Consider the following 12438-nt stretch of genomic DNA (forward strand, 5'->3'; position numbering starts at 1 on the left):
TATCACAGCATTTTTTTGAATGGAACTGTGATTTTTCTTTTGCCTCTAACTTACATAGCACCATTTCTGTTATACGGCATATTCTGAGTTTGGAGTTTATTTGCTTGAAATCTGTGTCACTTTGTATAGGAAATGTAATGCCTATAAATTCAATTGTTAGCGAAAATATAGATACTATTGCTTGTGGCAGAAAAAAAAAGAAGGAAAGATTTACAGGTGATTATAATTTGTTATTACTATATACAAATACAAGTTTATCTGCTTATCAGCTACCTGTCTGCACATAACTGAATGCAATAGATACATGTTGACCGTTGTTCAACAATGGGTACAATTGAGTTTCTGTTTATTAATCTAAATGTTAGGATAATTTTGTCTCTTTTTTCTTTGAGATCTACCCTAATTTTTCCTTAGAGACCTTCTTCCATTGTCCTTTGTCCCTAATTCTTACATTCCAAGGAGGGCTCACAACTTCTTTTTGGTTTTGTACTGGACCTCTTTGAACATGCCCCATTTCACCCATGATTCGTTTGTGCAGGATCTACTGTGTTCTTCAGTGGATCTCTTAGTCCCATTCTTCTGTAAATTTCTGGAAAACACTTCTCTTTCGGATCATTTATAGTCTAAATACCACAAATGGGGTGACAACAGGCAGAGCCCAACACTTCAGCTTCTCTGCCTTAATTTTTTCTTAGTTTACTTCATTCTTTCCCTTTCTCATGCTTACTTTCCCCAAGATCATGCCTGCATTTTGACCCTTTCTCCCTCACTTCTCCTCTGAGTAGAAGGGCACAGTAGAGAAGGTGGCTCCTTTAGGACAGGACCTTATTGAACCAGCAGGCCCTAAGCATCATTCAGGGGTGCTGCCTGGACTCTTCTTAATCGCAACTCTTTTGAGAACCTTTCCCACACACTGAAGTGGAGAGCATCACCTCAGCTTTCATTAGCAATATTTTGTAGTTGTTTTGTCAGATAAACAATTTTTTACCAAATCTAATCCAATCACCCTATAAACCTACAGATTAAGAAAAAGAGTGGAGAGAGAAGCTTACAGAGATATGGGGCTTCTTTGCACTGGAGAGAGCTGTCAGTGTCCTGTGCCAGTCCTGTGGTGGTTATTGCCTATCCCAGGCATCCTTCCTCACAGTAGTCATGCACCAAGATGGCAAAAAACTAACCTACAGTGATAACCTATGTGAAGAAGTGAAGAATCACAGTGCTTCTTGCTTTTAATTTGAGGACCAGGCAGTAACTCAGCATAGCTGGGAGGACTCGCATGTTTTGCCACGTGGGTGGTACAACAAAGTGAGTCATGACAACATGCTTCTTTTCAAACTGGTGAGCTTCCCAGCCACATCCCAGAGGTTTTCCTGATGCCTCTCTGTTCCTACTGACCCTGCCAAGCCCCATGGCTTCAACACAGCAGAGCCTGTGCTGCTGCAGGTCATGGACCCCCAGGCTGCAAATCATCTTCCTCAGAAACCAGTGCTATCTGGCTATGCAATCACATGGATCATTAATAGCTGTGATTTTGCATCATGGTCTCCACTTGTGAAAGTCCTGGGTGAAACACGGATTATTCCCTGCAACTCCTTGTCACTTATTGGTGATCAGTGGTGGGAGACAGGCTATAAAGTCAGTCTGCAAAGGAGAGAGTAGCTTTTCTTTGTCTGAAACAGAGCCAAGAACAATATATCAATGTCCATACATATTTAACTCAGAGGACTGATTCAGGATTTGTCTTGCTGAGGTGTAGTTTTGGAAGTTGATGCTTGGAAGTCATTTTTCTTCACTAAATGTAGCTGCTATCAGAAGGTGATTGGTAGTCCTGTTGTTTTGCCTGTATTTTTGCTGCTTGTAGAACAGCTTATTCAATGCTTTCCTGAAGTCTCTGGTAAAATTTATATGTTACCATGACAAAAATACAAAAATTGAAACACTATTGTCAAGGTGATGTATCCAAATTATTTCCACCTTGTTGTTCAGGATTCAGTTATAAAAGATGTGAAAATTTTGGTGTTTTTTTAAATGTTTTAACTAAAAGTTCTAATATGTTTTTAAGTAATGAAGAAACAACAGCCAAAGAACAGCCAAAGCAATCATAGACAAATTCACATGAACGAGGTAGTACGAATTGAATAGATAGCACTGAAAATAGATTTGTCCTTCAGCCTCTGCTAGGGGCAATGGTGAGAAAGTAGGAGAGGGTTTTGTAATGATGAGAACCACTTTGATATTATTATTTGAAATAGCTGCAAGCAGAAGCCGTAGATAATAATAATTTCCAAACTGTAGAGGTTGAAAGCACCAAGGAGCCAAGAATGACTGCAGCTGCCTTGAGTGGTAGTGGAACAAAGCCATAGAGTTGTGAATAGTTTATGCAGATTGAATATAATCAGAGTCAAAATGTGCAGTCATCAGGTTTGGGATCCAAGAAGCAGGTGGTACACGTGTTTATATCAGGATTTTGGAGGGGTTTCCTGGCATGAACCAACTCAAAGAATCACAGACTAAAGAAACAGTTTTGATATCCATGTTTAGATAAAACAATTGGACCATCCCTTTGAACACAAGACTACAGTCTTCTCAAAACATCCAGTGAAGCAAATTGTTTCTGTTTTAAAATAATGCTTTAGAACTCAGTGCCACTTTTTTTCCTGGAAGTGCTAAATAGAAGCTAATGACAGAGAGGAAATTATTTCCAAGTTTTGCAACAGGCAGCCTTTACCAGAGGATTCATGAACTTTTCAAACACATTTTTATTTAATTTAAATTGTGGCTTGTCAAGAACTGGGCAACCAAATGTGTAGACAGTGTGGCCAAGGTAGGCATATTCAGAATTATATATGACCTGATTATAGCATTTGCAGATTTCTTTACTGTTTTTAAGAAAAAAAATCTGCATTCAAAATTTCACCAGTGTTTTGCTTCTGTATTCTTAGCAGAAAATGATCACATAATTATTAATGTTTTAATTGCCGTGCAGCTTCAGTGGTCTCTTAGTGATGGGGTTTCTTAATTTCTGCTAATCTTAAATACTGAAGAAGAAGAAACAGTAACAGTATTGAATAAACAATCTTGTGACTTTTGAGGCATTTAAATATTTTTCTATAGCAAATGAAAAACATTAAAAAGCCAAGTATATTGATTCTGGATCTGAAAGCAGCTCTGTTCCTTCTTGAATAAAGAAAAATTTTATTGGTGAATTAGCAGATTATGAGATCAATTTTCTGTTTTCCATTCCTAAGAAATAATTTAATATATGCATATATGTATGGTCCAATCCAGGATCAAGTCTAGGAAGCATCAGCTGTAATTGTGAGCCAAGGCATTGATCCATCTTCCTTAAACTTTTTCATTATAAATTATATTATTAGAAATTAAAATCTCGGTATGCTGTCACTTCAGTCCACTTTCCTTACCTGCATATTCATTCTGATCATTAGCTATTCACTGCATGTGTGTGTTTAATAACCATTCTGTAATGCTGCCTTTTTTTTCCATTTTTCACAGTTTAGTTCTTCCAGTTGAAAATGAGTGAAGCTGCCAAAAGATTAAAGAAATGGGTTCTTCTTTATTTAAGTAGTGGTTGTTCATCACTGGTCAGATAAGTGGATTAGAATTTAGGTGACCACATGTCAGCTACAGTTTTGACATCTGTATCTAAGCTCATCCTCCCAAGTTCCCTTTATAGAGATAATGGAGACCAAAAAATGCATTTTTAGGGTGCACTGTCATCCCAAATTAAGCTTCTAAAACAGATCAGATGATTTGCACCCTGGAAATGCCAGGTTTAGTTGACTGTAAATGGAAACAAGACAAACTAGCTTAAATGTTGGCTTTGTAGATGTCCAAAGATCGATGATATGAATCCCATCCCCGTGCTCAAATTAATAATAAATGCCCAGAGATTCTGTGCAATGACACTGTTAATGGGAATGTACAGTGGCTGTGCTTTTTGATGTGAAGGACACAGTGCAGTGATGATCATGTACTGTTCAGCGCAAGCACCAAAAGCAGTACAGTCATGTTAGGACTACTTTTCAAATGGATTAGATTACCCTGCTTTTCACCTTGACTAAGTAGTACCAAGGAATTAGCATGTTCACATTCTTTCCAACAGATCAGTTTGGCAACTGCATTAATAATCTGACTGTTGAAATAGAAAGATGGTGTTTAATATTTATATTGGCAGATGAATGTAGTATCCTTGACCAGATTAGGTCCTACTATGAAAAGCAGTATATATCAGATTGGTATTATTATTGTTGTTGTTGTTGTTGTTAATAATAACAATAATATTAACAACAATAATAATATTCACCCATTCTTGTTCAAGCAAGCTCACAAGGAGTTTATAAACATTGAAAAGGGAGGAACCTGAATGGAAGTAGCTTTATTTAGGAGTGACTCATGGCAAGGGACTTCTGCCTTAAAAAGAGTTAGAAAAAGTAACAGATGTTGAATGCTGAAACATTTTGTAGAGTCTGTAGTTAATTTAGGATATTGCCGTAATGGTGATTTTTCCTGTGTGTTTTTCCCCCTTAGGATGATTTCCAGCACGCAGCCTCAGAAACCAACTGGGAGTCAGTCACAAGCTCTGTCTCAGTAAGTAATTTCTCACTGTTTTGCCCATGGATGGATTGGTAGGGTGGCTTGAATCCAACTCAATAAAATGGCACTTGCACAGAGAAACCTCTTTCACCTTTGAAAGAGGATGAATAAAGTGTTTATCCAACTCATACTGGAGTGAAACTATGTTTTTAGGGATAAAAGATTCAGGATATGCCATTAGCTGTTGTAAACACACAAGACAGTCATTGGGAAACATTTCTTGCTTTCAAACTAATCCTGCCAGTATGAAAATACAAGATACAAACTTAAAAATTTTAATCATAGAGTGTCTTTACCTACATGGAAGACTATACATAAAACAGGCTGGCAGGAAAATGTGTCTAGCCTTTCATTGTCAATACTGAGACATTCTTTTTAAGTGTTTCCAATAAAATATTATATATGAAGTCAGATATAGTTACTCTGTATTCAGCAGTGAATTGCAACTTGGAAGAAAAATTAAGGAAAAAAAAAAAAAGAAGAGTAATCCAGTGTGAAATTTTATTTTTTTCTTCATTACATTTGATTCGTGTCATTGGCAAAAAATGTGTCTTCTCTTTTCATTTCCCAGTGCTGGGGAATGGCATAGTAGCATGAGAATTCATAATATGGGCAGTCCTCTTCTGTGTGCTTTGCTGCCTGCTCTGCACCGCGTCACAGCTCTTGTTAACTCCTCTTAAAACACATGAGATGGGGATAAGTGCTTAAAGCAGACTTTACACCAGTGTCTGGAGCATTCATGGAAGAGAGCTTAGTGATAGCACCTTTGCTACAGTAGCTACCAGGAGTATCTGGTGAAGGAACAATAAATAAAATATGGGTAAATTCTACTGATCAGGGTTCAATCAAGGCAGCAAGTAGAGAGAAAATTCTGTGCTGCCAAAATTAGAAGATATTAAGCCAATCACACTTGTGTTTACTCTTGAATTTGCAAATGGCATTTGCCTTTCATGATACAATTCACTGATTGCCTGGAACCAACTGTGCTGAAAGTCTTGAGGAGTGATGTTAGCAGGGCTGAGATCTACTGGATGTGCCAAGGAGGAGATGCTAGAGCAGTTTTACTAAAAGATATGAATTCATTTTTCATTCTAATATGGGCTTGGGAAAAAAAAAACAATGTGATGGAATATTTTGTTTAAAAATATGGTAGGCTGATGTTTGAAAAAGTAAGCCTAGGGCTCCCTCATCAGGTAACTATGTAAATCAGACTAAGCATATGGTAAACGCCATGTTAGTTAACATTCTTAACATCATAAAATGCACAATATACCAAACAATAACCCAGTGTCCTTTTCATATTGAAAAATTAAGTTCATCTTTTGCATCCTTTTTTTTTTCTGAAAAATTGTTTTTAATGTGTTCATTACAGCTAAGGAAGTTCAATACAAATATTACAGGTATCAAGCTGATGCCCAAGGTCACATGGGAACCTACAGCTAAACCAGAAGCAGAACCTCAGTTTCATTGGTTTTCCCATGCCATTCCCTATCTAATAAAATATACTTTCTCCAGCACATTGCACATTGCACCCACAAGTCCTTTTTATCCTCAGAGAAAATAAGGTTGGGAGATTGAGCAATTTTTTACAAAGGCACCAAGGAGAATGTCTGAGGACATCCAAGTTCTTCAGGAGAGAAAGATTCAGGGATTCTGTTAAGGTTTTGAGAGGCAGAAGGACAAACTCAGACCTGTCAGTGTTGGACAAGATGACATACAATTCTGCTGATGCTCATGGCAGGTCTAAGTTTCTTCTCTCAAGCCCACAAGTAACCCAAGGACTCATTTTAGGACCTAGACACATTACAGCTCTCAGAATTTTAGAGTGAGAAAATTCTTTCTTCCATGTCTAAGGTCATATTACAGAGTTATATTTTGTTTTGGTTTTTTGTTTGGGTTTTTTCTCAGAAAGTTAAAACAAATGCTTCTTTCCTTAACCCATCCTGGCAAACCCAGAAAAAAAAAAAAAGAAACAAAATCCACTCCTTGTAAGGTTAGTTTCCATTATATGTAAAGTAATTTTATGAACAACAAAAAAACTGTGATGCACATTGAATTGCCTGTCAGGCTCACAATAGAGATAGGAAAGTGAAAAGAATGAGCGAACAGAAATTAAGGGCAAGAGCACATACCAAAAAAAGATACCTTTGTGTTCCAGTAATTGAAAAATTTATTCAGTGCTTTCAAGAAATGCAGAGGAGGTACATAATATGGAAAATCTTTGCTCTTCATTACTTCTTACATTTCACTCTTCCTCTTGCCCCCTCTTTGGATGTGATCTCAGAAGTCAGATTATGATGAACACAAACTCTCCTAAAGCCAGCGCCTCATTCTTGGCAGGACAAAAGAGAGGCAGTTGGGTTGGCGGCTTTAAAGTTGCTTTTGGGCCTGTCACATGATGTTGCTGCCAGGAGGCTATCTGAGCTGTTGAAATAATTCCTCTTGATTTGGCTGTCACTGAGAAAGAGTTAAGGCTTTCTTCAGTGTTTGAATGAGGCTGCACAAATCTCTTGAGTAGGAGCTTTTATATGAAAAGAAAATGGGGAATCCCAGCTGCCTGTATGAGTGTGAAATGCCCTGCATATTCACAGCCTGACCTCCACTTCTGTAATGAAATGTACAGCTGAACATATGGAATTAAAACCTCTTGCATTGAGTAAGTCACACACCTGTGGCCTGATTTTTATGCTCCTGTTTTTTCAGCATCCTTGCACTCTCTCCATTGCTTTTGAAAGGCAGTCAGGGTCTGATCTTTCCCTGCTGATTGCCATCAGCTCCACCAAGCTCTCCTCAGTAATAAAGTAGTGTTTGGGTGCCTTTTCCTTTTGTAACCTCTGTGCCTGTGTTAGCACACTGCATGACGCTGGCTGCACCACTGCTTTAGATAGCAATGCTGTGTTCACTTTGCTGGTGTGAGCTCTTCCACTCTTGGGACTTCCATCTCTCTGACAGTCTCTATTCCAAGCCACTTTGAAGTCAGGAGAGAGGCTTTGAGGTATGCCTTGCTTTTTAAGGGGTCATGAATTTTTACAGGGCTCTGCACTGTGTCTTAGCACTGCACTAGAGAGGCACTGCAGTCACAAGTGGGCCCTCTGAAACGTCTTAGGGCTATTGGTGGTAAGCAGTAAAGCACACCTATGCTTTCTTGACTGCACTATTGTTTGTGTTTGCTGTTTCTTCTCTTTCTGAATTTTAATAATTTGGACTGTCCATATTTTCAGCAAACATATGCAGGAAAATGTCGAGGATTGTTACTTATGTGATATAGCTTACCATTAGAGACAAGTGTTTAATTTTAAAAGATATATATGCTGTAAAACTATTATAGTAGGAATAGAAGGGCACAATCCTGCAAACGAGTGAGTGAATTTACTCACATGAGTTGACCCTCCCATTACGACCCAACTGAGTGAAGTTAATCACAAAGATTAATAGTTTAACATATGCATTTACTTGGGAGATGAGGCAAAACAAATATTTTGGGAAGCCATTAATTTTAACTGGCATATTTCTGCTGCATTACTTCAGAGCTGGGTTTTAATAAAAGAATTTAGGTTTCTAGGGGTTTCTCCCCAATGTTTTAACTTACAAGACCAAACAATTCTTGTGCTATACTATGCCTGTTGTTGGCCAAAATCATGTATTTTGATTGTGGTCCTTCAGAAAGTAAGAGATCTGCATTAATAGCTTTTCTTATACATATTTTACATAGTATTTGCATACTATTCGGCCTTGTGCTTGGACAAGGGAAAAAGTGATATCAAGATAGTGAATATTGTGATTCTAAATAAAGAATCTTAAAAATGTTTCAAGTCCTCTCCAATAAAACTGAAATTGCTGCAGTCATTCTTTCAAAGTCAAATTGTGCCAGAAGTTCGGTGGGAGCAGTCAGACAATGGTATTTGGTCCTCCATTTGGTATTATGATATAATTGTGAGGATATTACTATATTGGTCATCCAAATATTCATTGTTACATTGCTGAGATCATAGAATTATAGAATGGCTTGTGTTAGAAGGTTCCTTAGAGATCACCTAGTTTCAAACCCCCTGTAATGGGCAGGGATGCCTTTCATTAAACCAGGCTCCTCACAGCCCCTTCCAACCTGACCGTGAACACTGTCAGGGATGGGGCATCCACAGCCTTTCTCAGCAACCTGTTCCGGTGTCTCACCACCCTCACAGTAAAGAATTTCTTCCTCAAATCTAATCCAGACCTACCTTCTTTCATTTTAAATCCATTCCACCCTGTTTTATCACTACATGCCCTTGTAAAAAGTTTCTCTCCATCTTTCTTGTAGGCTCCCTTCAGACACTGGAAGACCACAGGTCACCCTGATGCCTGTTCTTCTCTAGGCTGAACAATTCCAATTATCTTAGTCTTTTCTCCAGCCCTCTAATCATCTTGGTGTCCCTCCTCTGGACTCTCTCCAACAGGTCCATGTCCTCACGGTGCAGGGGACCCCAGAGCTGGATGCTCTGATCCCTGTGGGGTCTCACCAGAGCAGAGCAGAGGGGCAGAATCCCCTCCCTTGCCCTACTGCCCACTCTGCTTTGGATGTAGCCCAGGACACCACTGGCTTTCCTGGCTGCAAGCACATTGCCAGCTCATATCCAGCCTCTCACCCACCAGCACCCCCAAGATCCAAATATCATGTTTTTTCTGTTTGCTTAATAAGTTGTATTTTTGGTAAAAGAGGCCAATTCAGTGTCAATTCATCAGTGTTTTGTAATACATTTAATTTTGGGGAATAAAGGGCCATTTTTTCAAGTCTCTAACCATGCCAAATTTGTTGTCCAAATTGACCAGAGAAAGACAGTCCAGTGAACTTCTTGCATTTGTCTTTCTGTGCTGTGGTTTCTGATCTGCCTCTTGTGAAATAACCAACAGAGCTGGCATCTCCATTTCTGTGGCCCTGGCCATCAGAGGGCTTTCAAAAGACATTTTCATTACATCTTTGTATACGTGCAAACCATCATTCCCTTTGAGGAGTGCATGTAAATACTGACAGTCCCCCAGTGGCAGTGCTTTTGCTCCTTGCATCTCCTCTGGGATTTGCTTGGGAATTTCTTGGTATCTCTTCTCCTTACAAAAAAAAAAAAACACACAAAAAAAGGTAAAAGAAAGTCCTGGCCCAAAGACTTGCAGAGATGGCCTGAAGTAACCATTTCACTCAATAATGAGACAAGTTTCTCAATAACTGTTTTCAGTTGTTTAAAGTGGTGCTGTAATTTATTCCAAGTACACTGAGATGTATGTCACTCTTAGGGGGTATCCTATCCCTCTCCATCAGTGACTGACCCTACGCTCACGGCAGAAGCACTGGATCAGACCATTGCTGCATTTGACACAGTGGAGGATCTGCTCAAACACTTTAACCCAGACTCCTGGCAAGAAGATCTTGAGAATCTTTACACCGACAGTGGGCACCATTATCGAGGCAGGAGCTACCATGACAGGAAGTCCAAAGGTAGGAAAAGACACTATATGCATACTTTGGGGCAAGACTAGGATATTCCTTCACTCCTCATAGAAAAGTCTGTCAGTCAGGTATTATTACATTCTGGTGCTCATGTTCCTGTTGGAGTCACAGGGCAAGGTACCACCTATAAAAACCATGGATGTGTTGTTTAATCCTTAATCAATTTCTAGGTAGAATCTCACTTGAGAAATCAGACTGAAAACTGCCCTTTTTTAGGATAAATTCACAAGTATAAACACAGGTCCACATGTAAAGACAGATGGTTCTCAGCTTTACCCTCTTAAGCATTGCTTTGTGTGTAAAGCATGGGGCTCCTAATTACCTGTGTTATCATCCTTCTTTAAATACCCTGTTTAGGGACTGTTCTCTGTTGAGTGAGGAATAATCACTTTTATCACATTGTGCTTAGGGAAGCATCTGGTGCAGACACCTGTATGTGCAGCTGGTTTTTTTAGGATGTGAATATCTCACTGTTTTTCATTATGTTGGCAGGGAATATTATTATGGTTTAACATCTTCGTCTGTAATTGAGCAAAGCACACATTTCTGGGTTATGTTTCTTGTTTGCTTCTGTTAGTTCAAATCATCCACCAAATGGTAAAACAAAAGGGCGTTTAGCTGGCAGTACAAAGCCATAATGATAAAGAAACAGAGTTGTGCTCTAGGGTAACCATGCACTGAAGGGTCTGATGAAATTGCCCTTCATGTTCAATAGAGATGTAGGAGGTCCGTTAGGATTCTCCAGGATGACAATCGCTGTAATTTTCACAGAAGAGCTGAAGTGAAGAATTTTATTTGATTTCTCTTGTTGTCATCTATTTTCAAGTTGTGTATTCACATGCATTCTTCTTTATAACTTTAAAATTATACTTCCCAAATCACAGTTCCAATTCTGTGCAATTTACCATTTATTTCCCCCATTTATTTATTTATATCCCCCCATACATTAAGCATGTGCTAAGGAGGGAGAGAGAATTGTAGTTCCATGTTTGTAACTTACTTATTATTAAATTATGAGGCTGTGCTCTTAAAAGGGATATATAGACTGTATCTGTATTCAGGAAAACTGTCAGGAAGTGTTCCCAGGCCCTGAAATACAGTCACCAGGTTGCTAAATTGTCAGCCTGTTTAACCCAGGTCATTGCTGGGTGTGAACCAGGATCTGGCAGAGGCCACCTGCCATTCATGTGTCCACCTTGACTTGGAGAGTAAGAGGTGAATGGTAGGAACGTGGGCTATCACATGGGTGTTGTCCTTTGAGCACAAGAATAACCTCAGGCACATACAGTGTATTAGTAGACACAGTACTGGTGTACGATTTCCAAGACAGGTTGGCTTTCTTTGTTTCTGGGCTCAGCACTTCAAAGGAACCTGCGATAAAGCCCTGAGCTCCCATCCAGCAAAAAGTGAACCCCTTTACTTTGCTCCCTTTTGGCACGTCAAAAATTTCAGGCAACCACAACAACCCTTGTTGGGGAAAAACTTCACCTCAGTGACTTTCAAGGGTGGTTTGATCTCTGGGGGGGGCCTGTAGAACATGATCTCTGTGTCCTTTATTCATCCAGGCTGGATTTGGCACCAATAGATATGTATAAAAAAGAAATAAAGGGCCTGTTCTGTTGTCATGGGTTAGCATAGCTGCGGAAGTGATTTTCTTGCAAAGAGGTGCTTACAAGCTTCCTCTATGACCTGACAGAACCTATCAATTGGCTAGTTTGAATACTGACAATTTTTTAAGCCACTTAAAATTTTCACCACCTCTGTGGTCCACATTTAAGAATGAACAAACCCCAGGAAGCTCTCTCTTGCTTCCTGCCTTGGGACAGGTAACTGGGCTCAGCCTGTACGGGGCCCAGCGGACCCGGCCCAGGCCCTGCTCAGTCCGGGCCGGGTCCAGGTCGGGACCTGCTGGGCCGGATCCGGGCCACCCGCGGCCTCCCCACAGCCCTGCTCTGTGCAGACGGTGCGGCCCGGCTTTCTTCCCTCTCTCCAGTGCGGCCGAAGATTCAGCTGAAGCTGCCTGCTGCCCAGCAAAGATCATGTGACCAACAATGATAAGTGAAATTCCAGCTGCAAAGCCTGGGTGAGATTAACCCTTTTAGTGCTGTAAGTTTCCTCCAGAATAGATGAAGCCTGCAGACATTAAGTAAAGAAGGAAGAGCTGAAACCCTGAGGGAGGAGAAAGAGGAGATGCTTAAAAGCTGAAATTCTGCTGTAAAGCTATGGTGGTGATAGACTATGATATATTAGAGTACCCGTTGTAATTTCATGGAAGCATGGAGGGTGGAGCGTTCAAACTGTACTTGTGAGCAAAAGTACCTGTGCTGGAATAAGCAAATGCT

At 39.7% G+C, this 12438-nt stretch overlaps 1 protein-coding gene across 4 annotated transcripts in view; it reads left to right on the forward strand.

The window, feature by feature from the left end:
- PDGFD (platelet derived growth factor D) overlaps positions 1–12438 on the forward strand; it is a 145721-nt gene that overhangs the window by 105952 nt on the left and 27331 nt on the right. For all 4 annotated transcript variants that reach the window (XM_008636290.2, XM_008636291.2, XM_017737646.1 and 1 more), the window contains 2 exons: positions 4549–4608; positions 9883–10084. In XM_008636290.2, coding sequence (XP_008634512.1) covers positions 4549–4608; positions 9883–10084 — 262 coding nt within the window. The remainder of the gene's footprint in view (positions 1–4548; positions 4609–9882; positions 10085–12438) is intronic.

Source organism: Corvus brachyrhynchos, unplaced genomic scaffold (assembly GCF_000691975.1).
Source record: "Corvus brachyrhynchos isolate BGI_N302 unplaced genomic scaffold, ASM69197v1 scaffold86, whole genome shotgun sequence".
NCBI classification, from domain to species: domain Eukaryota; kingdom Metazoa; phylum Chordata; class Aves; order Passeriformes; family Corvidae; genus Corvus; species Corvus brachyrhynchos.